This window comes from Caretta caretta, chromosome 6, assembly GCF_965140235.1.
Source record: "Caretta caretta isolate rCarCar2 chromosome 6, rCarCar1.hap1, whole genome shotgun sequence".
NCBI lineage: Eukaryota > Metazoa > Chordata > Testudines > Cheloniidae > Caretta > Caretta caretta.
The window spans coordinates 119779638-119806341 of record NC_134211.1 but is presented as its reverse complement, the minus strand read 5'-3'; the positions used below and the strand labels follow the sequence as shown (position 1 = coordinate 119806341).

The 26704-nt window shown below is 44.2% G+C and overlaps 1 protein-coding gene across 1 annotated transcript in view; it reads right to left on the bottom strand.

The window, feature by feature from the left end:
- Positions 1-26704, bottom strand: part of RTN1 (reticulon 1) — a 189649-nt gene that overhangs the window by 59477 nt on the left and 103468 nt on the right. The window contains exons 2-3 of the mRNA XM_048851998.2: positions 18332-19099; positions 13952-14731 (exon numbers count right to left, since the gene is read on the bottom strand). Of these exons, the coding sequence (XP_048707955.2) occupies positions 13952-14731; positions 18332-19099 (1548 nt within the window). The remainder of the gene's footprint in view (positions 1-13951; positions 14732-18331; positions 19100-26704) is intronic.

Genomic DNA, 26704 nt, shown 5'->3' with positions numbered 1-26704 from the left:
CAGCCTGGTGTGTCTGCTCAAAACAAACCCAATCACACAGACACTGTCAGCTTTCAGTGCAGAGCCACACGCAGCGTCTGCTTCTTCAGAAGTGAGAGATGCTGCCACGATAAACTGATTTTCCTCCTTTTCTCTCTGGATCCCTGCCAGAATCCCTGTGTTTTAACACAAAGAAAATGAACATAGGTTGTTGGAAGCAAGTGGAGAGAGTAAGTTGTTTTACCACAGCCTGAAAAAAAGAGTCCGAACATACATCTCAAAGATCCCCAGAGTCTAGCTGAAATCAATGCAGTTGCACCCACTTACACCAGGTGTGAATTTGGCCCATGCTGTTTCATTCCAAATGAGCAAATCCTTTTTGCCTTACAACTGGCTCCCAGGATTTGACGCGGTTGGTGCAAAACTTGGATCAAAGCTGAACAACTTTTCAGGAGATTTGCCTACATTATATTTTCAGTCAGTGTTTTATTATTACTACAGCAGTAACACCAGAGGTACCAGCCGAGGTCAGGCCCCCATTGCGTTAGACACTACACACACACTAAGTTTCTGACTCTGGGAGCTTCCAACCTAAACAGACAATGTGTGGGAGGGAAAAGCACAGATGGATAAAATAACTTAAGTTACACGGCTGCTCAGGGGCATATCAGTGAAAAGAACCCAGACCTCCTGGCTACCAGTTCAGTGCCCTATCCACTAGCTCACACTGTCTTTCTATCTATAGCTATGCACACAGACAGACTTTAGTATCAATATTATGGGCCTGATTCCAACATCTTTACTCACATTCAATAGGACCCTACTCCATAAGTAGTCCCACTGGCATCAATGGGACTACTCGCAGAGTAAGGTGCTACTAAACAACATCCAAATCTGGGCTTATTTTAGCCAACTAAAAGGACATGTGGATCCCAGAGGACCCATCTTCAAATACCCCAGTTAAAACGTTAGAGACATGGGATTGTTAGCAAAGTAAAACTCACACTATTTTAACTGGGATTAGCAGCTTCATCAGTGGGGCAGCTTTAAAGCAGAAAGTGCTTCATGATTAAGGAGTCTATTATTCCTCAGCCTTATGCCTGTAACCCCAGTACCATGGACATGGCTAGAGATCTCTTCCCATCCATCCCACTCCCTGCCATAGAACACCCATTGTCTCCCAATGCAGACATGCCGTAATACACAATGAGTCTGACTTGGATTAGCAGTCTTCCATTTTGCACCTGTAATTATGTGTGGATTCAGCCAATGTTATTTAGACATCCCGCTATCTCACTGTGCCTGGGTGTGAGGCCGTTAGTTGGATGGCTACATGTTACCACTGGCACCCCCAAATAATTTCCAGGGCAAAACGGGAAGTGACCTGAGGCCCTTTTCAAAGCCAGGCCTAGTCCGAAAACTACACTGGGAGCAATCAGATGGAGAATGACCTAGCAATATGCTAATTAAGACCTGATGAAGAGCGTGTCGTTTGCCAGGAGACAGTTCATTTGTTCCGGTGAAGGTCCCTGTGACACATGGCCCAGTTTCCCACATGGCTGAGGTTTGTTGCAGTAAGTTATCTTCTAATTATGTTTGCAATTGCCTCCTTGGCATTATCCCTGTACTCCCAGGTAGTCCTATTTATTACGGCACAAGGGCAGTTTAACTCTCCACCACCAGGTGCAGCTGTTGCCTCAGTTCCCCCACTGGAGACTCTCCCTTTGAGGTTGGTTGGGTAATTTGGCCAAAACTCTCTCCTCCAACATAAACAGGCTCAACAGGAAACAGAGAGCTTCAGCAGAACAAGTTGTCCTTCACCCTCCCTGGGCCATTGTCCCCTCTTACCAGGGCATCATTCAGGCTACAGTTTCCTATCTAAGTTCTTCTCCTTGGTTGCAGGGCCCCCACACCACCACTAACCCACCTCCTCCCTCTACCACAGGCTCCTGCCCCTAGATCACGAAGCTGCTCTCCACTCCATTCAAAAGCCACCGTGTTTCACTTATCCCCAGGGGACTTCCTGTGTGTAGGCCCTCTCCTTAGACCTTTCCCAGGCATCTTCAGCCAAGCCCCTCCAGGGCTCCCTTTTCTGTGGGGCACTACTGGTGGTCTTTAACATAGAGTGTGATAACATGTGGACCCCATCAACAAGCTACTCCTCTGTCTCCAAGTCTCCCCTCTCACTAGGTAACCTCTCTTATTTCCTGCTTTCCATTCCCAGCAGGCCATGTTACAGCTTATCAACTGGGGAACTACAAGTCCCAGAACTCCCCTGGCCTGGGAGGAAACTAGTCACAGGTCAGAGCTGGAACCTGAGCTCTCCTTAAAGTCTGGCTGGCTTACCCTGTGATAATTACAGTGGCTGAATGACTACTCCAGTATGTAACCATGTTGATGGCTCGCCTCTGCTTTTTGTCCTTGTAGACACTGCATATAGACAGGCAATGTCTGGGGGCCAAATTCTGTCCTCCACTATCTGTATGCATTGTCACCAAGGGTTGTATGCCCATAACCAAGGACAGAATTTGGCCCTGCACTCACATTATTTATATTTCAGTAGCATCTGGAGGTTCCATCAAGGAGATTGGAGTCCCATTGTGCTAGATGCTAGAGGGTCCCTACCTTGAAGTGCTTACAATCTAGGACAAAGGGCAGAAGAAAGGAAGTGTTAATACCTGGCTTTACAAATGGGGAATGAGGGTTAGAGAAGTACTGGGATTTACCCAATGGGTTTGTGGCAAAGTGAAAACTGAACCCAGATTTCCCACTCCAGTGTCTTAACCACAAGAACATCCTTCCTCCCTACATTTTAATTACTTTCTGTAAGATGTGTGAAGATAAACAATGGTGCCTCCAGGAAATTTAAACACGATGCACTGTGACAAAGGAATTGTTTGCACTCACTGCATCCCAATGCCACACAAATCAAGGTCAGAAAAGATCCCTTCATTTACACCTTTTACAAATGGGGGGTTTCTGAATGATGCAAAGCACGATAAAAAGTAAAGTGATGCAAGTAAACCAGATGGGCCAGGATGTGGGAGAACTTACAGCAGATGGCACTAAAATATTAACCTAACATTTCCTTATGTTCAAAGCTCAGCCACAGATTACTGCTGATGACAGAGTCAGTCTATTTAAAACATGGCGATGAAAAATGAGTCCCAGATTGTTAAATCATTCTACCAAACGTCTCCCTTCTCCAAAACAACCTCACGAGCAACTAATGTGCTTTCAACATAAGGGATGTGTTAATGTTATTCCAGCAAGGTTACTTCTAACAAAAACACTCCTGATAAATAGAACTCCCAGGAAGCTACTGAAAAACAAATTCATTGTGAAGCTGCAAAAATCTGCTTCTCCATGACAACAGCCCTAGGTAGACACAAACATTAAAATAATAATAATTAAAAAAAAACCCAACCCTGACAAAGGTTTGTTTCCATTCTTTTTAAATGCCTCTGCATGATAATGTTTGGGAAACGTGGAGCTACAACTGAAATGTCACTTGGGTGGAAACAGTCACTGCCTGCTCTATTGAGTACAGGCTACCGAGGGGTCTTTCATAATGTTATCACTGAAACAAATTATTCTGATAGGTTCCTTGTGGCTCATAATGCAGCAACAGGGAGTCTGGGGCTCCCCCTGCAAAGATTAATGGAGGAGTTCCTTGCTTCTCTTATCTCCTGAAAGCGTGTGGCAGGGTGCCTCTTTTGCCACTGTGCTCCTTGCGGAAAGGTTCAAGAGAGGGCTTTAAAGGGCATGAACAGCAATTCATTGTTCAGCACAAACAGAAGCCATTTTATGAGCTCTTCGGGCCGTTTACAGCTGTTACTCTACAACTGCTTGCAAAGAAACAAATGGTGCTTAGCTACTGTGACGGTAGGCATATTGCTCATTTCTGTGATTAGATGGAAATCATACAGAGATGGGTGCTGGGCTCATCACAGACTCTGCAGCTGATCCACTGCATAGACTGTGATCTGGCTCTCATTCTCCACTGCCCTGGTGCCTCCATCTGCCAAAGTCTACACAATGAACTCACCTGAGTCCGGGGGGGGCGCTGTTCTACAGGAGGGGACCCAGCAGGGCAAAGGCCAAACTGCTCGAGGGCAAAATAAGTCATATCCCTGAGAATAAATACATGACTGCTATGGAGCCCATCCAAGACGCACTGAAGTCTGTCTACGGTACTTATCTGGCCCCCCTTACCGCAGTATCTGAGTGCCTTACAGTCTGTAACAGATTTATCCTTACCACACCCCCAAGAGGAAAGGCAGTGCTATCACCCCATTTTACAGACAGACCGAAAGCAAGAGACTGACTTACCCAAGGTGTCACCGGTAGCCGCTGACAAGGTTGACCAAGCCGCAAGTGTGAAAAATCAGGACAGGGGTGGGGAGTAATAGGCACCTATATAAGAAAAAGTCCTGAACATTGGGACTGTCCCTATAAAATTGGGACATCTGGTCACCCTACCTGTGACAGAGGCAGGAATTGAACCCAGGTCTCCTACCCCTAGGCACTCAAGATAGTCACTGGACCACCCCTCCTCTGTGAGGATGAGAATCCTTCCATAATAATGTGTTGGTTCAGTCTATCTGGAGTAGCCAGATATGAAGTGGGAGAACCCATGCTCAGAAGTCTAGGAGAGGACATAGAGACTAAGGAAAAGTTACATGCATAGGACTCAAAATAAGATTTTTTTTTAAATGATAGAATAAACCTCTGTTTTATTTGCCCTTAGTATAAAAATAAAAGGACGGATAGTAGATTTTAACACATGAACAGCCACAGTGAGTGGGGTTAAGAGAAGCTGAGGTGTTTTCTAACAAATGGGTAAATGCAGAGGACTCAATTTCCAGCTGAAGTTACATATGGCGTCAGATTCTGCCCTCAGTTACAACTGTGCAACCCCATTAAAACCCATGGAGTAACTGAGGATAGAATTTGACACCAGGTCCATATACACTGTCATTCAGAATTTGCTCATATTTACAAGCATTGTGTGGTTTTCACCATAGATCTCACCAATGCCAGAATTCTTGACAATAACAATATTTTGCATTTTACTGGGCTTATATATATGGCAGCAAAGTGCAGTGTACAGGGAGTGGGGGAGAATGAACTGTAGATCACGGTAACATAGAATATCAGGGTTGGAAGGGACCTCAGGAGGTCATCTAGTTCAACCCCCTGCTCAAAGCAGGACCAATCCCCAACTAAATCATCCCAGCCAGGGCTTTGTCAAGCTTGACCTTAAAAACCTCCAAGGAAGGAGATTCCACCACCTCCCTAGGTAACCCATTCCAATGCTTCACCACCCTCCTAGCGAAAAAGTTTTTCTTAATATCCAACCTAAACCTCCCCCACTGCAACTTGAGACCATTACTCCTTGTTCTGTCACCTGGAGTACCTTGAAATGGGATTACATCAACACAAACTAGGTACCTCCTAGTTCATGCCAGCAGGGTCTACGTGCGGCAGCTAGAGCACTCCATATTGGCATACTCTACAATTCACAACTTCATGCCATCACATAGACAAGTCTTATGAGAAATAACTCTACACAACATCCCAGAGAAGTAGGTGAGTAAGTATTATTATCCCCATTTTACAGATGGGGAAAACAGAGAGAAAGGCAAGATGATTTATACAAAGCAAGGCAATGGTAGAGCTTGGACTAGGGCTCGGGAATGCTGGACCCTTGGAAGGCAAGAGACTGCCTTCATAGCATTCAGAGTCAGTGTTGGGGAGAAAAAAGAGAAAGGTAGAGAAGAAAGAAACATTTATTTTTCCAGAGACTGATGGCTTCCCAGCTGCATCGCCCCAGCTATGATCCAGATTAGTGGACAGTGTTCAAGGAAGCAGTGTATGACACACTTACAGGTGAGAAGAAGGTGCTTCACTGACGGTGAAGGCCTTGATTTAGCAAAACACTTGATCATATGCTTAACTTGAGGTTAACATGCTAGAGACCAGTATATCAAGTCTGTTATACCCATCCCCAGATAGTTCCTCTAACTTTCCCTGAAATACACTCCTTGTTTGGGAGATTTTTTTTAATTAATGGGAATACAAGAGCTGGACAGAAAGCCACTGATCTGACTGGCCTTCTTTTGGCTTGATTCCAGATGCCCAGAGTGCTCAAGCAGGCCTATTTCCATAGCCAATAGGACTTTTCTTAATCGGCATATAAACCTATTTAAATCAGTTACTGGGCCTGATCCTCAGCGGGTTCCGCAGAAATCAAGAGCACTGTGCCCATTCATGCCAGCTTCAGATCTAGCCCTGCCTGTTGTTCAGTTTTTCCTGATATATTGAAATCTGAGATGTTGCAAGCCAGGATTTTCCTAGAACAAACCAGAGACTCCAGGTTACAGTTACAGCGAGAAGTTACATGTCAGTTCTTTCTGTTTGGCTTAATATAAAATATTGAGTATAACTAAAGATTTGATATGAATGAGCAGACTAGAGTTTCAGTATTAAAAAAGCCAAAGTCACCTGAGCTGGCAGCCATCTTCATCTATTTGTTCTGCAAAAGGAAAGGGAGGGAAATAATGTAGCCAGTGATTATATGACTCTGACCAGAGCACATGTGATCAGATGAGTGTGTGCCACTGTCACAGGGTAACTCACTGCTCACATCACCTCCTGCTGGCCGTCCTGGGAATTAGCTCAGCCAGTTTACACTCTCCCTCCGGTGGCATCTTCTTCCATCCTGTCTCACTTCTGGATCTGCAGCTCTCTCTTCATGGCTTGGCCCTCCAGCCAGGTCACTAAAGTCTTCCCCTTCTGGGGAAGTCACAGTCTTTCCATATCTGCTGGCTGGCTGGAGTCCCCAATGTTCTTTGCCACTCCCCAGTGGCTCGTAGGGGAACTCAGGCCCACCCTCTCCACTGGGTTCCAGCCCAGAACCCCTAAAACAAGCAGCCACGGTCCCCATGCAGTCCTACCTTTTCTTGCTGTTTCCCTAGGCTTCTTCCTTCATCACTAGCTCCTACCCTCTCTGGGTTTACCAGCCTTCAACTCCCTCCTCTAAGAGGGTGACTACAGCCTACTTCCCTACAGCCTTCCCTAGGCAGCAACCCAGCTTTATACAGGCCCCATCTGTTCCTGCACAGGTAAGTCTGTCCCTCTAATTAGAGCTTTCTTCTCAGCCTCCAATCTACTAGGTTATTTGGCCCATCTGGCCTCCATTAACCCCTTCCACTCCTGTGTGGAATGCACACCCCATTATAGCCACACAGAGAAATAGGATCTTTGATCAAATCTTATGATCTTTGAAAAAAGCTGGCAGGGCCTCTCCATGGTGAATGAAATGGGAATGTCTTTTATCTTACAAAAGATGATTACTAGACATGGTAAAATGGAACTGAGAAATGAATGGCCATTTTCATCATTACCACTGGATGGCAATAGACATTAAATAGAGACTTTGAATTAGCACCGTACAAATCACACATCTATCTGTTGTGTTCCACAGTACTTCTTTGGCGTGCACCGGTGCAGGGAGGGGAGAGAGAGTGGTTATAGGGTACCAAGCAAACACACAGATTCTCTGAAGGTATGATACACAGCAAACTCACAGTAATGTTGTCAGCCAGTGAGACTATGAACTTGTTTCAAGTAAAATGTTGTGATTTCACATTGACTCACTCCAGAAGCTATGAAATCTGTGCATTTATTCCATGGAGCATGAATTCAAAATCAATTTGCATTTCCATGTTCAGCCCCAGAATTAATCCAGTAGAATCAGTGTAACAGAATGCCCGTTTAGACCTGTAAATTGATATTGTTTATGGACATTGGTACTTTGTACACACTACACAATAAAGATAAATTGCAAAATATGTGAATGTTTATATATGAAGCTAAATGGTTGATGACTGACAGTTCTTGGACTACATTTACCCTGAGAGTAACTAACTAGAGTCATGGAACAATCTAAACTATAGTATGGACCTAAATTCATGCCGGGGTAGCTCAATGACATCACTGACTTTACTGCCCACAAGGATGAACTTTGCCTTATTATTTTTTCTTGCAGTTGATAAAATTCCAATATTATAGACTTTGAGGATCAAAAGCTATTGTTCTGGCTACATGATGCTTTTTATTACAGCCTCAGTTCACCTCTAGTTATTTTGCAGAATATCTTCTTTGAGGCTAAAAGAAAAGGAGTACTTGTGGCACCTTAGAGACTAACCAATTTATTTGAGCATGAGCTTTCGTGAGGCTGAAATTTTGAAGGCTCGGTCTCCCAGCCCAAAGATAAATACTGCAGAATGTTTTAGGCTAGCCCATTCAGCCCCTTGTGAATTCTCCAAATGAGAAACAAATGAACTGTTCACAGGTTGGAAAAACAGACATGTACCACACTTCTTAAGGGACCATTTAATTAGATACAGTGACGGGTGCATTAATCCCTCAGATAGAAAAGCATTATTGGCCAGATCCCAGCATCACTAACCCCAAGAGTTCAAAAATCATGAGTCAGCCTCCCAAAAGTCTTGAGATTGGCTTAAAAACAATGAGATCTTAAAAACAAAAACAACAACAAAAAACTCAGTACTTTTTAATTTATCTGTGTCATAGCCTTTGGGGTTCACATTTTCAAGCACTGCTCCACAACGCTGGGGGCTAAAAGCTTATCTTATTTTTCGTGGATGCTGATAATCACATGCCTTCTGGGGTTTAAGAAGAGCAACAAATATTGCAAGACTATCAGTGAAATTGTGAGTTAGCGACATTGGGATCCTCAGCTGCTGTAAACTAGCATAGCTTTACTAAGTCAATGGAGCTACAGTGATTTATGCCTGCTGAGGATCTGGCCCTATTTCTGCATAAAGGGTCCTGATCCTGGTCCTGAACAACCTCTACTCCCTTAGTGGGCTGCATAAGTTTATTGGCACACTTGCAGATATATCAGAGAGTTCTCTGGAGTGTCTGCCCAGGGAAATGGCAGCTACTGAAATACAGAGCTGAGCATATATGTATTGTTGGCTAAGCAGTGACAAACGAGAATAAATTAGTTAGTAGCTGTCCCGGGTAGGGAAAGTTTCCACCACCAACCGTGAAGGGAACACAAGTCGCAAATGCTGACTTAATGGGAGACAAGTGGGGAAATCCACTGGTGTTTATAGGAATCCCCTGTGTGAATCAAAAAGGGATATAGCCCTTGGTAGTGAACTGGCATCAGTTTAAGCAATGAAAGGGTGGGAGGAATTCATCAAGGGAAAATACATGCTGAAAATCAAGGAAACACATATCAGGCCAAATTCATCCTGGGTGTAAGTCCACTAAATTCAGTGAGGTTACAGCAGGGATGAGTTTGGCCTATGGAGACATTAGATACCATTAACTTAGGTTTGAACAGAGACTGGGAGTGGCTCGGTCATTACACTAATTGAATCTATTTCCCCATGTTAAGTATCCTCACACCTTCCTGTCAACTGTCCGAAATTTGGGCCATCTTGATTGTCACTTCAAAAGTTTTTTCCCCCTGCTGATAATAGCTCCTCTTAATTAATTAGCCTCTTACAGTTGGTATGGGTACTTCCACCTTTTCATGTCCTCTGTATGTATAAATATCTTCTTACTATATGTTCCAGTCTATGCATCCGATGAAGTGGGCTGTAGCCCACGAAACCTTATGCTTTAATAAATTGGTTAGTCTCTAAGGTGCCACAAGTACTCCTGTTCTTTATTCTGCTCAAAGACACTCATGTGCAATTCCTGTGGAACTCAGTGGGAGATTTCTCTCTCTCTCTGACAGTAGAAACTGGCCCCGTATCAAGCGGTAATGCTGAAAAACTACAGTAGGAATTGCTCAGCAAAGCGTGAGTAAGTAATGAAAAAAACCCTCTGGAAAAAACTATCACCGCTAATGAATATTTAAAAAAAAAAAAAAAAAAATCTTCAGTGTTTACAGGGAAGAGATCTAGCCAGCTGTTTAATGCCATCCCTGGCATATCCCAGATTTGAACAAGTGTGTGTGTGGGGGGAAGGGGAATGGATAGAATTTATCCCAACTGCTCTTCCACTGGTGCAGAAATTCATTTGTCAATTCCTCAGTCCAGTACTCCTGCAGCACAGAGGACCTAAAGTTGTATGAAAGGGGCAGCAGGGCACTCCTGTATCATAGCACCTGTCTCACAAAGGCCCAGCCCCTGTCAGAATGTCTTGGGCCAACGGAACAATCTCTAGACGAGTGTTCTAGCTAGCATAAGTTCAAGCAGCCCTGTGGCTGCTCTGATTTCCACTGGGGCATGGTGTGGTCCCAGGATTAGAGAAGGCAGGAAGATAGCTTAGAGCCACTTCTGTGCTCTTGTCAGCTGGGCTGGGAATGAGCTCACTACAACGGAGGAGTGAGCCCTCCAACTCTGAAGTATTAAAATATAAAATCAGGTGCTTTTTAAAATCCAAAATTTTGTTAACTTATTACCCCCAAAATTTACAGTATCTCCCATTGCAAGCATTAGACCTGATCTTGCAGCCCCTCACTCACCTGAGTCAGTCTGCTGGTTTTGGTTCACTGTAATACAATAGGTTAATTTTTAAAGTGTTCCCCATAAATTCACCATACAGGTCCATGGTAAGTCCTGGAGTTAAATCCCCTGCACATGTATTTTACAAAGTGTGGCTATGCCCTAAAAAGCTGCACAGTAACAATGCTACTGTGAAGTTTCCATATTTGTTGTGTCACATTGATTTCCATGTCAAACTTGCTCTATTTGCAAATAGAAAGGTGGTCCCTAACTGCCAGCGTCACAAACTCAATCTGAGCTCACCCAGTCAGGGTGGGTATCTTCCCTTTTAGACATCACCAACAGTGGTGTGAACAGGTGGACAAGGGGAGAGGTCAGAGCTCCAGCAATCCTCAGCAGACAGAGTCCCTTGGGAATGACCGACAGCTAGGGTAGATTAGAGAAGCCCCTAGGCAACCCTAAGCTGTTGGCAGGACCAGCCAGTCAGTCAGGGAGCTCCCATATCCACTCCCTCTCTGCTGCATCCTGTGGAAGCAGCAAAGAGTCTGGGCCATTGTCTATTTAGAGATGAAGTTCCCCAAGATCTTAAACAGCAGACAATAAAAAGACAGATCCATTCTCTCTCACATGCCTTGTGAATTCAGCTATGTGTTTGCATTGGAGGGAGATCTAGACATTCCCCCCAACACTCCCAAGCAGATGTCCTGAAAAAGAATAAGGCACAGTGATAGCGTGAATTAATGCACTAGTTCATCACCTTAACAGACCTCAGTTCAGATTTAACTGAGGCCATAAATTTGGTCATGTTATAGGTTTGGTGCTTCCAATCTAGTCTCTACTGGGCCTTTGTTCGTAGCATAAAAGGCAGCACACCAACTCAGTCTGGTTGTCTCGGTTTTAAAGGGACCCTAGTAGCTCAAGCTGTTGCGGATCTGGATTCAAGTGCATTTGCCTGACCTGAGTAATGGGGAAGCCGCTTTGCCCCACATACAATTACAGTACCTGGTTGTAAAACACCTATCTTTACGCAATGCCTCCTTTTCACAGGCACTAGGATTAGACTCCCATTTCAGTATGTTTTATTTAAGTAATCTCCTGCTCTCCCAACCCCCAGGTTAACTGAGGGAACAGCATTACACTGATCTCTCCTTAACATAGCAAAGGTCACCCAGACATAAGACCCTTGAGTGACAAGAATAACAGGTGAAGTGGAAGCTAGACTGGAGGCTTAAAACCCTAAAATCTGAATTACTCATGATTGAACGATTCCTTTTTGATAATTACAGGCCAGGTCCTGAGGTTCTTGCTAAGGTTTTTACTCAACACTAGACTAAGACCTTTAGCATTTGGCCCGACAGCAGCAGCAGCAGCAGCATTTCCCAGGATCTGAGCATTAGCAAAATGAAGTTGTACTCGTTCCATTCACAAGACTTGAGATTGGCCACCACAAGCCAGCTCATTATTATGGATGGAAGGGGTTCTAACAGCACCATGGGATTCTTTCAGGCGGACTGTTCCAGCCATCAAAAAGCTATTTGTTCATCTGAACTATTTTTTCCAATCTGGTCATCCCCCCACCCCCATTCCTGTGGCCAGCACAACTCATGGAAGAGCCTGACTTGTTGCTTCCACTGCTGAGTTTGTGTAGGGTTAGCACAATTTCAGAGCATACAGTAGAACCTCAGGGTAACGAACTGACCAGTCCACTTCATACCTCATTTGGAACCAGAAGTATTCAATCAGGCAGCAGCAGAGACAAAAAATAAAGCAAATACAGTACGGCACTGCGTTGAACATAAACTACTAAAAAATGGAGGGAAAGTTTTAAAAAAGATTTGACAAGGTAAGGGAACTGTTTCTGTGCTTGTTTCATTTAAATTAAGATGGTTAAAAGCAGCATTTTTCTTTTACATGGTAAAGTTTCAAAGCTGTTTTAAGTCGATGTTCAATTGTAAACTTTTGAAAGTACATCATAACATTTTGTTCAGAGTTGTGAACAACCTCCATTCCCAAGGTGTCCGTAACTCTGAGTTTCTACTATATTTGTTAATGGTTATTTATTTCTTCACCAGATCCCTGACTTATGAGCCCGACCTGTGCTCATAGAGCTGATCCTACAAACATCTTGGCATCTGAATAAGGTTACTCACATGAATAACTGTTACAGAACCAGGCTTGTTGTTTGTATGGATATGTTTTAGTTTGTTGATAATGAGGTCATGAAAACAAGCAGATATAAAATTAAGACTAAACTATGAAAAGTTCTGATCTTACTGTCCTAGTTTAGGGTAAACATCCAATGGGTTGCGTGGAGGTAAAGGGTCTAAGAACCAACACCACCTCACCGCTTTCTGTTCCATCTGCAAGGAGTGCTTCTCCAACCTGCCTTGGCTAATTAAAACAGTAAGCACTTCACACCTAATTGTGTTTTCAAAAATCCAACCACAACCTTCTCTCAGAGGAGTGGAAAGGAGAAAGAAGGGAAGAATCCTCAACTGGTATGAGTCACACTGCTTAATGCACTACTAGATTGTGCCCACACGCCAGGGTTATGGCACGATATATGACACTGAATAGAGTAGAAAGGCAGTTTGACTACGGTCAGGACTGCAGGATTGGACCCAAATAAATTTGAATGAAAATGATATAAAGGCACAAGGGCCCAGGCCATGTCTACACTACAAAATTAAGTTGACAACTTACGTCAGCGTACAGCTGCCACAGTAATTGCATCGCTCGTGCGTGTCGGCACTTCATTCCTGGTGTCAGCAGCGTGCGTCCTCACCAGGAACGCTTGTATCAATTGTACTGTCAGTGCGGGGCATTGTGGGATGTCTCGTGAAAGCCAGTAAGAGTTGATGAAAGCAACACAGTGTGTACACCGACACTGCGTTGACCTAACTACATCAACCTTGACTCCACGCCGCTCATGGAGGTGGAGTTATTAAGTCGGCATGGGGGGGGGGGGGAAGAAGTTATGTCAGCGGGACTGAAATTTAAGTGTGGACACTTCCATAGCTGAGGTAAGCTGTCTTGTGTCAGCCGAACTCTGTAGTGTAGACCAGACCCCAGTCTCTCTACTAATTGTATAGAGAGATTTTTAAGAGCAGAAGAGACCATTGTGATCATCCACTCAAACCTTCTGCATAGCACAGGCCATAGGACTCCACCCACAGATTCCGACGTCAACTCAGTAACTGGTGGCTGAGCTAGTACGTTCATTTACGAACACATTTAAAGCGATGAAGAATCAACCACACCCGTCGGTGAGCCGTTCCAGTGGTTAATTACCCTGCATTGTTAAAGATACGTGCCTTGTTTCCAGCGTGAACTGGTCCAGCTTCAAACTCCAGCCCATGGATCTCGTTATGCCTTTGCCTGCTAGATTAAAAAACCCTCCTACGTTAATCATACACATCCCCCATTAGCGGCATTCAAGGAGAACGTGTTACTGAGACAACATACATTTCGGCATTTACCTTTTTGCTTATTTAAAAACGGCGAGGGGGAAGCCAAGGGACTTCTTTTCCCAGAGTCCTTGGAAGGCAGTTTACTTTGGTTAACAATTGTTGCTTCAAGTGGCTTCTTCTGAATTATTTTTTCTTTTAGTTCTTCTGTACTGGTGGCAGAGGTTGGTGGCTCCACACTTACTTTGGGTGCAACAAAAGAGCATTTCAGATAGGAAGCAGACTCAGCTAGATTTTCCCTGTTCATCCTACTCTCTGTTGTCTTACTTACTTCAAAGTCGGAAGCATCAGGTCTTAAACCACTCTCTTCCTGGATTATGTCCATGATTATTGGTTTCATGAGAGGAGAATCTTGCTCCCTCTTGGGACTTTCTTCGGAAGCTGAAGAGGCATCGCATGACTCGATAATCAGTTCGCTGTCGAGTTCAGCTTCACGCTCTTCCCTCAGGATGCTGTACTGTATTGAAGGAGAAGCAGGCGAAGGGGGAGGTCCTCCGATATGACTGAAGGTCATGTAGCTGGAGTGTAGCACCTCTTCAGCAGCTAGCGGGTCTTCTGAGACCAGCTCTATCTCAGAGTCGCCAGACTCAGCACTGCTGGCTTCGTTATCTAAGGGGGATGAAACAGCTGGACGCCCTGGCTTGCTTTTCTGATCTTGTTTTTCTGTGTAAAGTCCTGGTGAACGCTGGACTTCAGAGCTTTCAAAGGAAAAGCCCTTTGCTTCTTTAATGGCACTGATAAGCTCATCTTCTGACAGGCTGTATTTACCTTGAGATTCTGAGCCAGATGGTTCTGTTATCCCATGCAGAGATAGAGAGAGAGAGAGAAAATACAATGTTGTTAACAAAGATAACTTCTGATTGCTCTAAATCATTGTCTGTTGCCTAATCAAACAGATTCAGCTAAAGTATTATTAAATGTATTTAATACAAGCCGGCAAAGTTACATTTAATAATAAACAATTATATACAGCTCTGAGATCTATGGATGGACATAAATGTGCTTTACAAGGAGGTCTGTGTCATCGTATGTCCAAGGTCTCCCAGCAACATAAGATTAGCTATTTTTTAAATGGGAAAATCATCAAGATAAAAATTACACACATAAATATACACTCAGGGCGTGCATGTACAGGGGCATGCACGCACGCACAGAATAAGTATTTTGGAAACATTTTCTTGAATTTATGGAGGAAAAAATTCTTAGCAACCTCTTGCAACAGACGTTCATTTCAGTGTTTTGTATGCAACATGCAATATTCTATTTAATAAGGCAATATTCTCACTCGCACTGCAATTCACACTTGGGATTGAATTTTCAGTACCATGGATTAGAAAGACTCAGATCCAATGTGAGCTGCTTGTCAAATACCTTGTTCATGATGCACACAGTGTAACAACGGAAATTAACCTTATTCAAGCAAAGACCCACTAAAGCCAATGCGGGCTGTCTTGGGTAAAGGCTCAGTGAAATATGAGGAAAGATCTCATGATTTGGACTGACATAATTTGACCTTTTATATTTAAACCATTTTTAATATTTATATTGGTCACTCTCCATCTGGATACAAAGGAGCAAGCCTCCTGTTGTCTACACTGGGAGTTTTGGGGGGTATAAGGAATGCAGAATCAGGTCCCTCCCGATATATTAAATTTGGATAATGAATAATCATCTGTTCTGGAGTCCCAGATGAAGGACCATATTCTATAACAGCTACTTGGATTTATGTAATTATAAAACTTTTTTTAAAACAGCAAATATATATATGCAGATCTGAATTCGAGGAATGGCTGATCACACCACCTATTATTAAGGTTGCCCGACACTTCCAATTATAAGATTCTGTTTTTAGTTGCCTATAATTTTGCCTAACTTTAACCATTTGGGCTAAAATATTCCATGCTAGGTGTCCGCTTCAAGCCAATATTTTTTTTAATGTTTCAGTTAGAACGGTTCAGCTGTTTCAGAGAACAAGTCTAGGGAAAATATGTTGTTTTGCTCATGTTAAAAAAAAAATTCTGGCAACCTTTTCTTTGTGAAGCTCTACTGCCTCCATGTTTTGGAGCAGGGACTTCAAATTTGATGGGGGGTAGCCTTTGTGTCAGGGACGTGCCTTTTGCTGTCCTGGTGAAAATCCACCCAAATGTGGCCAGGTTCTAAGCCTTTGAAAAAAACCCCTCAGTTCACACATACTCTACAGAAACTTCATAGAGTTTAGCAGCTAAAGTCTCTGAAGATTCTGTCCTTACCAAGCATATTCCAGCCCTCACAGCTCCAAGAGCTGACCAGACCATAAATGTGCTATCCCCACACAGCAGCTGAGCTTGCTCCAGTCCAGGGCTACAGGGGTAAAGTGAGACTTTCCCTGTAATGGTTGCTTCCAGATGCTCAGGGCCAGGGTGGGGCCACGCACTGGAACTCAGAGCAAGGAAACGTCTTTTCTATGCTCTCACAGTGACCCCTCTGCTGGCACCCCAGGCCTGACTTGAAGGCAGAGGGGACAAGGGTCAGACTGGTGTAGGGTGTGACAAGGTGCCTGGTGAGACTGGGATGGGGGCGGATGGGGAAAGAAAATGACAGAGTTGGAGAAAGATGGAAAAGGATAGAATAAGGGTGACAGGGACTGGAAATTGGGGGAGAGGAGGCCTTGGGTCCCAGTCTCCTTGCACAGGTAGTCAAGGGGGGAGACTGGGAGACAGTAAAGGAAATGGGAGACTTGGAACCACTTGGCAGAGGGAGAACTGAGATTGGATGAGGAGTAGGGGGGAGACTGAGACTGACTAGACGAGGAGACTGGGAACAAGCTGGCGGGGAGAGGCCGGGGGGAGGGGGCGGGACAGATCTGACAGGCACCTGGGTGGTGGGGGAGAACAGGGATTGGCTAGGCAAAGAGACTGGGACAAGGAGCTGAGGAGGGGAGTATGAGAAGACCGAGATAGGATGAGGAGAGAGACTGGGAAGTGGGGGAGGAGCAGGGAAGAGAGGGATGGCTGAAGGTTGTAGGGAAGGAGAGAGACAGATCAGACAAGGAGGTTGGAAGGAGGAACTGGAACTGTCTGGACAAGGAGACTGGAAACAAGGCACTGGGCAGGGTGGAGAACTGGGATTGGCTGGGGAAGAAGACTGGGAGGCAGGGGAGACTGGGACGGGCTGGGGAAGGACACTGACATGGGGAAGAGAAGCCTGAGTAGTGAAGACTGGGTTTGCGTAGGCAATTATAATGGGCCTGGGATGAGGAGCCAGAAGTGTGGAAGAGATGGGACTGGGACAAGGACAGGTTAGAGGGCACAAGGCAGAAGGTCAAGCTTGGGAATGGGAGAAAACAGGCAGAGAGATCTGTGCCCACCAGTGCACACTCCTCTTCAGAGCCTGGATTGGAACCCAAGATTCCTGAGTCTCAGCATTCCTCTACTGTCAGCAAATATCTGTGAAACCCTCTGGCAAAGTGTGCATCCTATCCCCATCTAGTGCTGATCCCCACAGAGGACGGAAACCTACTACAGCTATCAGTTACCCCCTTAGCTCAAGTGGCAGAGGTCTGTGTGGTGGATCTAAAGGTTACATCTCTGCAGAAGAACCAGATGGATGTCAAGATGCCACCTGATGGCATTTCCACGTTTTGTAAAATGGGGATAATACCACAACACCCCTGGGAGGTGAGAGGAAGGCTCACATTTGTGAAGCACCCACATATAATAGTGATGAGCACTACATAAAGACTCATGAGGAAAGTCCTAATTCTGCTCTAGAGTGGGCTTTGAACAGTGTGCAGTGAATAAGACCTGGGGCCACACATTGGGGAGGAGTCTAAAATGAAATACTAAATAGCCGCTCACTAAGTGAGGCTGGGGTGGCGGGGGAAGGAATATGTTGTGCCCTATAAAGTTCTCCCCTCCCCAGTACAAAAAGGGAGCCCAGTTTCTCTCAGAGGGGTGTCACGGATCCACGATGACTCCCTAGCCGGGGGCAGCTTTCCCCCCTCCCCCCACTGGGGCCTGTGCCCTCATTAAGCATTAAGAGTTTTGTTAGGGATGTGTCCTCCAGCTTACTCTGTCCATTTGGTTTCGGCTCTGCAGTGTGAACAGAAGCAAAGAGCAGTACAACGTTGACACCCTCTAAGGTACTGAGCACCTGACATAGTTCAGCTGACTTCAATGGGAACTGCAGGTGCTCAGCCCCTTTGGAAATCAGGCTATTAGTTTAGATAATGATAAGTCTCTGAACACACACAGAGAGCTCACCTGTAAAGTAAATGGGGTGCTTTTTTAACATAGTCGGTGAAATCCTGGCCCGGCTGAAGTCAATGGGAGATTTGCCATTAACTTCAATGGGGTCAGGATCTCACCCAATCACTTTCTAGCATAGTAAGATACTGGGTGTCGGACATCTTACCTGTGCCAGAAGACGGTGGTGTGAGAGAACCTGGGCTATCATCTTCTGGCTCTGACACAGTCACTGTTGGAACCACTTCATGGCTTGGTTTCAGCCCTGTTTCTTGCTTATTTGGAGGTGACTCTTTGTTTGCAGGTTCCCCTACGCTTTCTATCTCAGTGAGTGTAATCTTGACTGGTGCTGTAATCAATGAGGCACTGTGTTGGTCACCAAATATTTCCTCTGCATAGGGTGGAACAGTTGATTCTTCAAAAAAGTTTTGTCCTTTGGCCACTTTTGTCTCCTCAAAAGCCGGTTTCTTTGATCCAGAAATATGCTCTAACTTGGCTGCTGTTTCAGGGCACTTATCGATAAAGCTTGTATTCTTGTCTTCTAAGCTTGTGTTGCATCTTTCTTGGTATTTTACCTCTTCTGATCTACTTATGTCCATGTATTTATAAGCTTCTACTTTCATGGGACCTGCTAAGGTTTTATTGACATCAGTGGATTCTGCAGGAGTCATCTCTATTCCTGAATCTGAGCTAAACAACCCACGGGACTCAAATCCCATCACATCTTGAATAGAGTGCCCTAGTGTGTTAAATCCTTCTGTGCTGTCTGAACAAGTAACATGGCTGTTCTCTTTTTGCAGTATTCCCGAGAAGTAGGTGGAATCTGGTGGAGAGGTGTAACAGTCATCTGATATCAGAGATGTGTAAAAGGACCGGTCTCCTCCTTTAGATGTTTTAGTGGAACCGTAATCAAAGAGGTGAGAGGCCTCTGCATCACCTAAAGAAAACACACAAAAAAGAACACATAGTGAAATGGCAAAGTGACTCCTTTTAATTGCTCTTTCTGCAAAGTTTCCCTTTCTCCAGAGATTGAGGAAAATAATCTTCAATCCGATTAATTTTTAGAAAAAATAAAGGTAAATGAGCTCCCAGTCTCACCCACATGTTTGAAAGGAAACTCCAAGCACTGTGAGTGTAAGGCCCAGTTTGAATGTAATTGCAAAATGGTCAAATAGACACAGACAGTTATCAATGACAAATGAACTTGGAACCTTCATCAGTAACAGTGTAAGGGGACTGTTGCCCCCTTACTAACATTCAATGGGGGTGTTTTAGTTGCTGGCTCCCGGTACTAAAAAGGGGGAAGGGTTCATGTGAAGAGGCAATGTGGTTCAGTGAAATAAGTCAAAAGACTTGGGTTCTGTTCCCGGCTGTGGCACTGACCTGCTTTGTGTCCTGAGGTAAATCATTTCACCTCTGTCTCCCTGCCCATCATCTGTCTTGTCTACTTAGACTCAAAAGGCCACACTTTCAAAGGTATTGGCTTCCTGACTGACTTGGGTGCTTTTGAAAAGCACATGAGATGCCTATATGTACCTTTGGACACCTAAATATCTTTCAGAGTAACAGCCGTGTTAGTCTGTATTCGCAAAAAGAAAGGGAGTACTTGTGGCACCTTAGAGACTAACCAATTTATATGAGCATAAGCTTTCGTGAGCTACAGTGGAGTGAGCTTCCACTCCATGCATCCGATGAAGTGAGCTGTAGCTCACGAAAGCTTATGCTCAGATAAATTGGTTAGTCTCTAAGGTGCCACAAGTACTAAATATCTTTGCAAATCTGGCTCTAAGCTCACTGGGACAGAGCCTGGGGCAACACAGCACAATGGGCTAACTGATCTCAGCAGGGGGCCTCTAGGTGTTATTGTATCATTAATAAATACTAATACTAATAATTAATAGTTGCTGGGGCCAGCCACTAGAAGACGCAATGATCATATGTGCTAAATTAGTGTGTCAAATGACAGGTTTCAGAGTGGCAGCCGTGTTAGTCTGTATCAGCAAAAACAACGAGGAGTCCTTGTGGCAGTTTAGAGACTAACAAATTTATTTGGGCATAAGCTTTCATGGGCTAAAACTCATTTCATCAGATACATGGAGTGGAACATACAGTAGGGAGGTATAAATACACAGCAGATGAAAAGATGGGAGTTGCCTTACCAAGTGAGGGGTCAGTGCTAATGAGCCAATTCAATTTAAGTTGGAAGTAGGCAATTCTCAACAGTTGACAAGAAGGAGTGGAAATCACTTTTGTAGTGTTAATGAGGCCAATGTAAATAAGGTGGCCCATTTCAAACAGTTGACAAGAAGGTGTGAGTATGTAGCAAGGGGAAATTAGTTTTTGTAAAAACAAGGAGGCATACTTGTGGCACCTTAGAGACTAACAAATTGATTTAGTTTCTGTAGTGATCCATCCACTCCCAGTCTCTGTTCAGGCCTAATTTGATGGTGTCCAGTTTGCACATTAATTCCAGTTCTGCAGTTTCTCGTTGGAGTCTGTTTTTAGAAGTTTTTTTTGTTGAAGAACTGCCATTTTTAAATCCGTTATTGAGTGACCAGGGAGATTGAAGTGTTCTCTGACTGGTTTTTGAATGTTTTTAAATGAGCACAGCCTGGAAGTCAGCCACTCCTGTGTTCCAGTTCCATCTCTGAGGCCCTGGGTAAGTTGTTGAGACCCTTAACTTTCACCAGTGACCTCTAATTATAGGCATCTCAATTTCTGGGTGCCCAGCTTTTAAATGTGGGGCTTTATTTCCAGGGGGTGCTGAGCACCCATGACTACAATTGAAGCCAATGGAAGCTCTGGTTCCTGAGGACCTGATTTGTCAGATGCTAACTGCCAGATTTTCAAAAGAGAATGTTGGGTGCTTTCACCCAGAATTTGAGGTCACTTTGGAAACTTTTCTGCCTTAGTTTCCCCATCTGTAAAAGAGAATGTTGGGTGCTCAAAATTAATACTTACCTATCTCAAGGGAGTGTGGTGTACATCACTTAGTAACTTCTGTATGAGCTACAAAGTATGAGTGTTGATAATTGTTAATATCAACCTAAACAGTTGGATGGATTAATTATTATTTAAGGATTTTAACTCATCGTTAAGGGAGATGCAGTAGTATAGCATAAGTATAGTATCATAGTATGGAGTTTACCCACCTCTCATTTGGGGAATATGGTATTTATCCCCCTCTAATTTAAGGAATAAAGCAATTAATCACTCCTACTCTCCTGTGATGAACAAATCTTGGCTGTATGACCATCACAACTGATGGGTGTGTTATCTACCAACTCATTATGCTCAGCCAAAAATGCATTTTAATAGCACATCCAGTTTTCACCCTGATGTCATTCTAGCCTAAACCCATTCTGAATAAGGGCACTGCTTGGCCTGGAACACTAGAAAGGTTAGTTTACCCACTTCTTGTTTTACCACCACACCCCTGGGGAGAACTATGCAATGCAATGATAGAACAATATGCTCATGCCTTCCCTAAAACATAATGCTGTCAAAACATAACCACTGCCATCACTGAGTGTCAGAAGAAAGCCATTAAAACAGTAACAAAGTGCAGTAAATAACCACTCAATGGCTTTGTGTTGAGGAGAAATATAAATATTCATGAATATGCCTTTCTGTTTCATTTTACTTTCCAGGCACAGTTTGTGAACACATTTCCCAGAAAAAAATGTATTGTGTACATTAAAGTCCCTAGCGCCCAATCATAGATTCATAGATTTTCCTAGAGTTTAAGGCCAGAAGGGACCATTAAATCACCAAGTCTGACCTCCTGTATATCACAGACCATAGATTTTTACCCAGTTAGCCATGAAGGGAGCCCAATAACTTGTGTCTAACACATATCTTCCAGAAAGGCATCCAGTCTTGATCTGAAGACATTAAGCCTGCAATCCTTCTGCATATGTCCCACTGAGATCAGTGGGAGTCCTGCACCTGGAATGAATGGCACTGCCAGGTTTTTAGCCTGCAGAAATACTGCGAGAGGTGGGATGCTTCTTGGGGTATCCAGGACTGTGAGCCACCTGGTTATCCCCTTAACTGGGTTTCAGTTTCCTAACATCACCAGCCTGTTAGTCACTCACACACTCTCCTCTGGGCTATGCCAGCCCTTGCTTTGTCTTGAAAGGTAACTATTAGCTGCATCGCAATCCCCCAGTTCATTGAACCATTCCCCTGTAGTGTTCAGCCCCTTGTCCACTGAACACTCACAGAAATACCAGGTCGGCTGTCCCTGGAAAAACAGTATACACAACATTTTCAACTCAGGAGTGGCACCAGGCTTAATATCACAGCACTGAGATATAATTATAGTGAAAACAACAAGTTTATCATCAAAGATTCACAATTCAAATGACAGTAAGAATGTTGGAAACAAAGAGTTACATATAAAACAAAATCATATCATGCTTTCTAGAGACTAAATTTGACAGGTTAACCTCTCGCGTAAAGAAGTTTTATCCCACTCTTCTGCAGCATTTAAACCAGAGTTAATGGAGATCCCATTTTTATGCATGTAAACACACAGCCTGTTTACTTCCTAGATGCAGAATAAAGGTGTTTTTTCTTTGCCTTCTGCTTATATCTGCAAAGTTCCTTGTTTGAACTCAGAGTCAAGATAACCACCTGTGGATCATTTTTCCCATGTGCTGCTTGCCTGTTGTTTTCATATCTCTCCGACTTCACCTGTAAATGGTTAGTCATTGTGTTAGCTTACAGTGGTTAATCTACATTTCTTGTCTGACAAAAAACCTATTGGTCAACCTGCCTTGAAAAAAGACTAAGAACATATTTTCAGCACACCTGCCTAACTCCTTACCTAGCATCTGTACATCCATTTCACAGTGCTATTGATGAGCAGTGTGGCCCTGGCTTTCATTTAGGACTCACATGATATTCTTTGATGAATCAGAATGTACACATCAGAATCAAGACATTTCTGTAACCCCCTTGCCAGTGAGCACTGAGAGGTTATTGGGTCACAATAGGCATCGAGTGGGACTTTCAATCATGCAATAAAAACTACCACACAGACAAGTTCACACACCACTAGAGAACATGCTAGCCAGATTCTGATCTCAGGGGTGGTGGTGGCTTGTGAAACGAACATATGGCTAGGAGTGAAGGACATCTGGATTCTATTCCAGACTCTCCTATGACTTGCTATGTGACTCTGGACAAGTCACTGCCTCTCTCTGCTATAGATTCCTTCTTGGTTACATAGGGCTAATAATGTTTCCCTGACTTTGTAAAATACCATATAAAGGCAGATATTTATTTTTATTACACGGGTGCAAATCCAGAATAACTTCATTGTCTTCTGTGGAGTGACTCCAGATTCACACCAGATTAGAATTAGCCTAAACCCTACTACCATCAAGCAGACTCAAAGGTCCTTGGGTCCAGGTGAGCTCCATGTTGCACAGGACCCAAAGGGAGAAGCAAAACCAGCTTTATGTCATTTATGTCCTCATCCTGAGGCAAGCCAGGGGCTGATTTGTCCCTCAGTTTCAGAGCTGCTCTAATTTGCACCCAGCAGCCAATGACTCTAAGGATCTGATCTGGGGATGGCACACGGGCTTACTGCAGTGTTCCAGCCAGACCCCCTCAGCTTTGTCCCTTCTATGCCTCCCATGCTGAGGGCTCCACACTCCAGGAGGACCCTTAGGTCACTGGGTAAGCCAGTTTTATGACCCTTTTGTGCTGAAGGGCAGGATTGAGGAGCTGTCCCCAATGCACCTGTGTTCAGGTGCCCATCCTTTCCTCTAGGAGATAACACCCACTGCAAGACAGGCTTATTGGAGCTGATTGAGGGTAAAAAAAATTCCTGCAAAAAATTCACCTTTTCATTGAAAAAACAAAACATTTTTAGCAGAAAACCACAAAAAAATGGAACATTTTCAATTTTTGTCCAAAAATGTTCTGTTTTCTGCTGAAAATTTGGAGCTTGCCAGGAAAGCAGATGCTTGTCATGGAAACGTTCATTCAGTCAAAACCCCAGTTTTCCATAGCCCTCATTTTCAATTTGTCTTTTCTGGGCTCCTCTATGCCCTCTCCCCTATGAGTGGTGCACTCCTCGGGCTGGTGCTGAAAGAACACACAGGCACACCTGCCATAGCTACTCACTCAATAACTCCCCCTCACACACACACTTTGCTGACCAAATCACTCTCAGTATGGTTGGAGCCAAAAGCAGTGTTGGGCCTAGGAAGTCTGAACACTTTGGCTGCTATTTAACAACAGCTGTATCTATCTTAGCTACTTATATAGCCTGTAGTATCCAAATGCCTTACAGATTTTAATGTATTTATCCTCATGACAGCCCTGTGAATTAGGGAAGTGCTATCATCCCTATTTACATATGGAAACCTGATACACAGAAAGGGTAAGTGACTTGCCCCAGGGTGTCTGTTAAAAGCAGGTAATTCAATCTGCATCTCCCAAGTCCTGCGACAGTGCCCTAACCACGGGACCATCTGATTTGCCAATAGGCCCCATACCGTAGCCTGTTATGTTCACAGTATACACAGAGAAAGTAGAAGTAGAATAAAAAACATTTATATTCTCCCTGAAAGGTTACAACATAACCCTACTTTAGTTCTTAGAACCCAGAAATCTAACACACAGCAGCCAGTCACCAGTCACATGAGTATTTACAAACACTTTCTCTTTCTGCAAACACAAAATTGTTCCTGTAAAGATTCATGGAATGCTGGGGGTGCTGATCCAGACAAAGCAAATTCAAAACCAATATTCACAAATGCTTGTTTGCAATATTCAATCAGCTCTACCCACAGCATACATATGTCAGATGACCATGCCTTAGAAGATCTTAGCATTTCTGGTCAATAGCTTAGTGCAACGGTAATCGAAATTGTTGGCTTAGTATCAGGGGCTTAGCAGCAAGTCACTTATACTTAGTGGTTATAGCACAGCAAAACAGATGATTACTAATATTTTTCTTAGAGGCTGGTATTTATTTAGCTTTTCAGCAAAAAAGTTAAAAATAAAACATGTAATAATAACTGCTAATAAATATTATTTACACTTTTTGAAAACAAACAATAGTGTAGTTGATGGTATCAAACATAACTGTCACTTTTTAATAAGCTCCCTGTTGATCCTTGATCATTTCCCAATGCCAGATCAGAAACCAGACTTCTAACTGATGTTACTAGAGTGAAACTAGAGTTGTTTCTAGGTTCAGTAGCGTTTTGAATTAGCATAGCGCACTGAGAAATCCCAACTCCCAGGACCGCTGCAGCATTCATAAGATTGTGTATGATTAAATTGACTTATTACAAGGATTCAGTGCAGATCCACATTTATATAGGAAATGACTGTAGAAACTTTAACTCCAATTGTAAAAGTGTCTCTTAAGAAAATATTAATACATAAGCTACTAGTCTGGCCATTAAAGATCGGGAAATCTATAACTGCTGGCTAGATGTATCTAGGATCTAGCTCAGTGCAGATAGCTACCCTTTTATCGAAGAGTGGTGTGTTCAGAGCCTAGTGATTAAGCAGACTCCCTCTAACTTTTTAAATTTATTCAGATTCAGTTCAATATCCGTGGGAAAGGGAGGGATGAATAGCCCTAGTAACTGACACTGAATTTAATCTTGTTTCAAATGTTCCCCCAAAACTTTGCTTGCCAATTCAGGTAAAGCAAAGCAATTCACTGACAGAAAGAAGCAGTCATGATGTCCTGTAATACAAGCCTTGGAGAAATAATATATCTGAGTGTTGATCCAGCACATTTGTGGAGATGGCTAATGGAGATTAAAATGTGCCTGTCTAGTGTAATGGTTTACTCCCCAAACTGTAGGGAAATCAGCTGATTTTTAAATCTCTCCAGAAAACTCTAGTTTGCTAACAGGGAACTTTTATCTTTATCAGAAAGAAAGTTCTCCATTATCTAAAGCAGTGGTGGGCAAGCTTTTTGGCCCGAGGGCCACATCTGGGTGGGGAAATTGCATGCAGGGCCATGAATGTAGGGCTGGGGTAGGGGGTTGGGGTGCAGGAGGGAGTGTGGGGTATGGGAGGGGGTGCGGTGTGCAGGAAGGGGCTCAGGGCAAGGGGTTGGAGCAGAGGAGGGGTGAGGGGCATACGAGGGGGCTCAGGAAAGGGGGTTGGGATGCAGGAGGGGTGCAGGGTGCGGCAGGGGGCTGAGGTGAGGCAGGGGCTCATGGCAGGGAGTTGGGATATGCAGTGCAGGAGGGGTTCAGGCTCCGGCCCAGTGCCACTTACCTGGAGTGGCTCTAGGGTGGCAGTGGCATGCACCAGGGCCAGGGCCCAGTTCCCCATTCCCAGCCAATGGGAGCTTTGGGGGAGGTACCCACAGGCAAGAGCAGCGCATGGAGCCCTCTGCCCCTCAACAGAGGCCGCAGGGATGTGGTGCCGGCCACTTCCTGGAGCGGCGCGGGGCCTGGGGTGCCACGGGGGTGGCAATCCCACCGGCCGGATCCAAAGCCCTGAGGGGCCAGATCCAGCCCGCAGGCTGTAGTTTGCCCACCGCTGATCTAAAGGC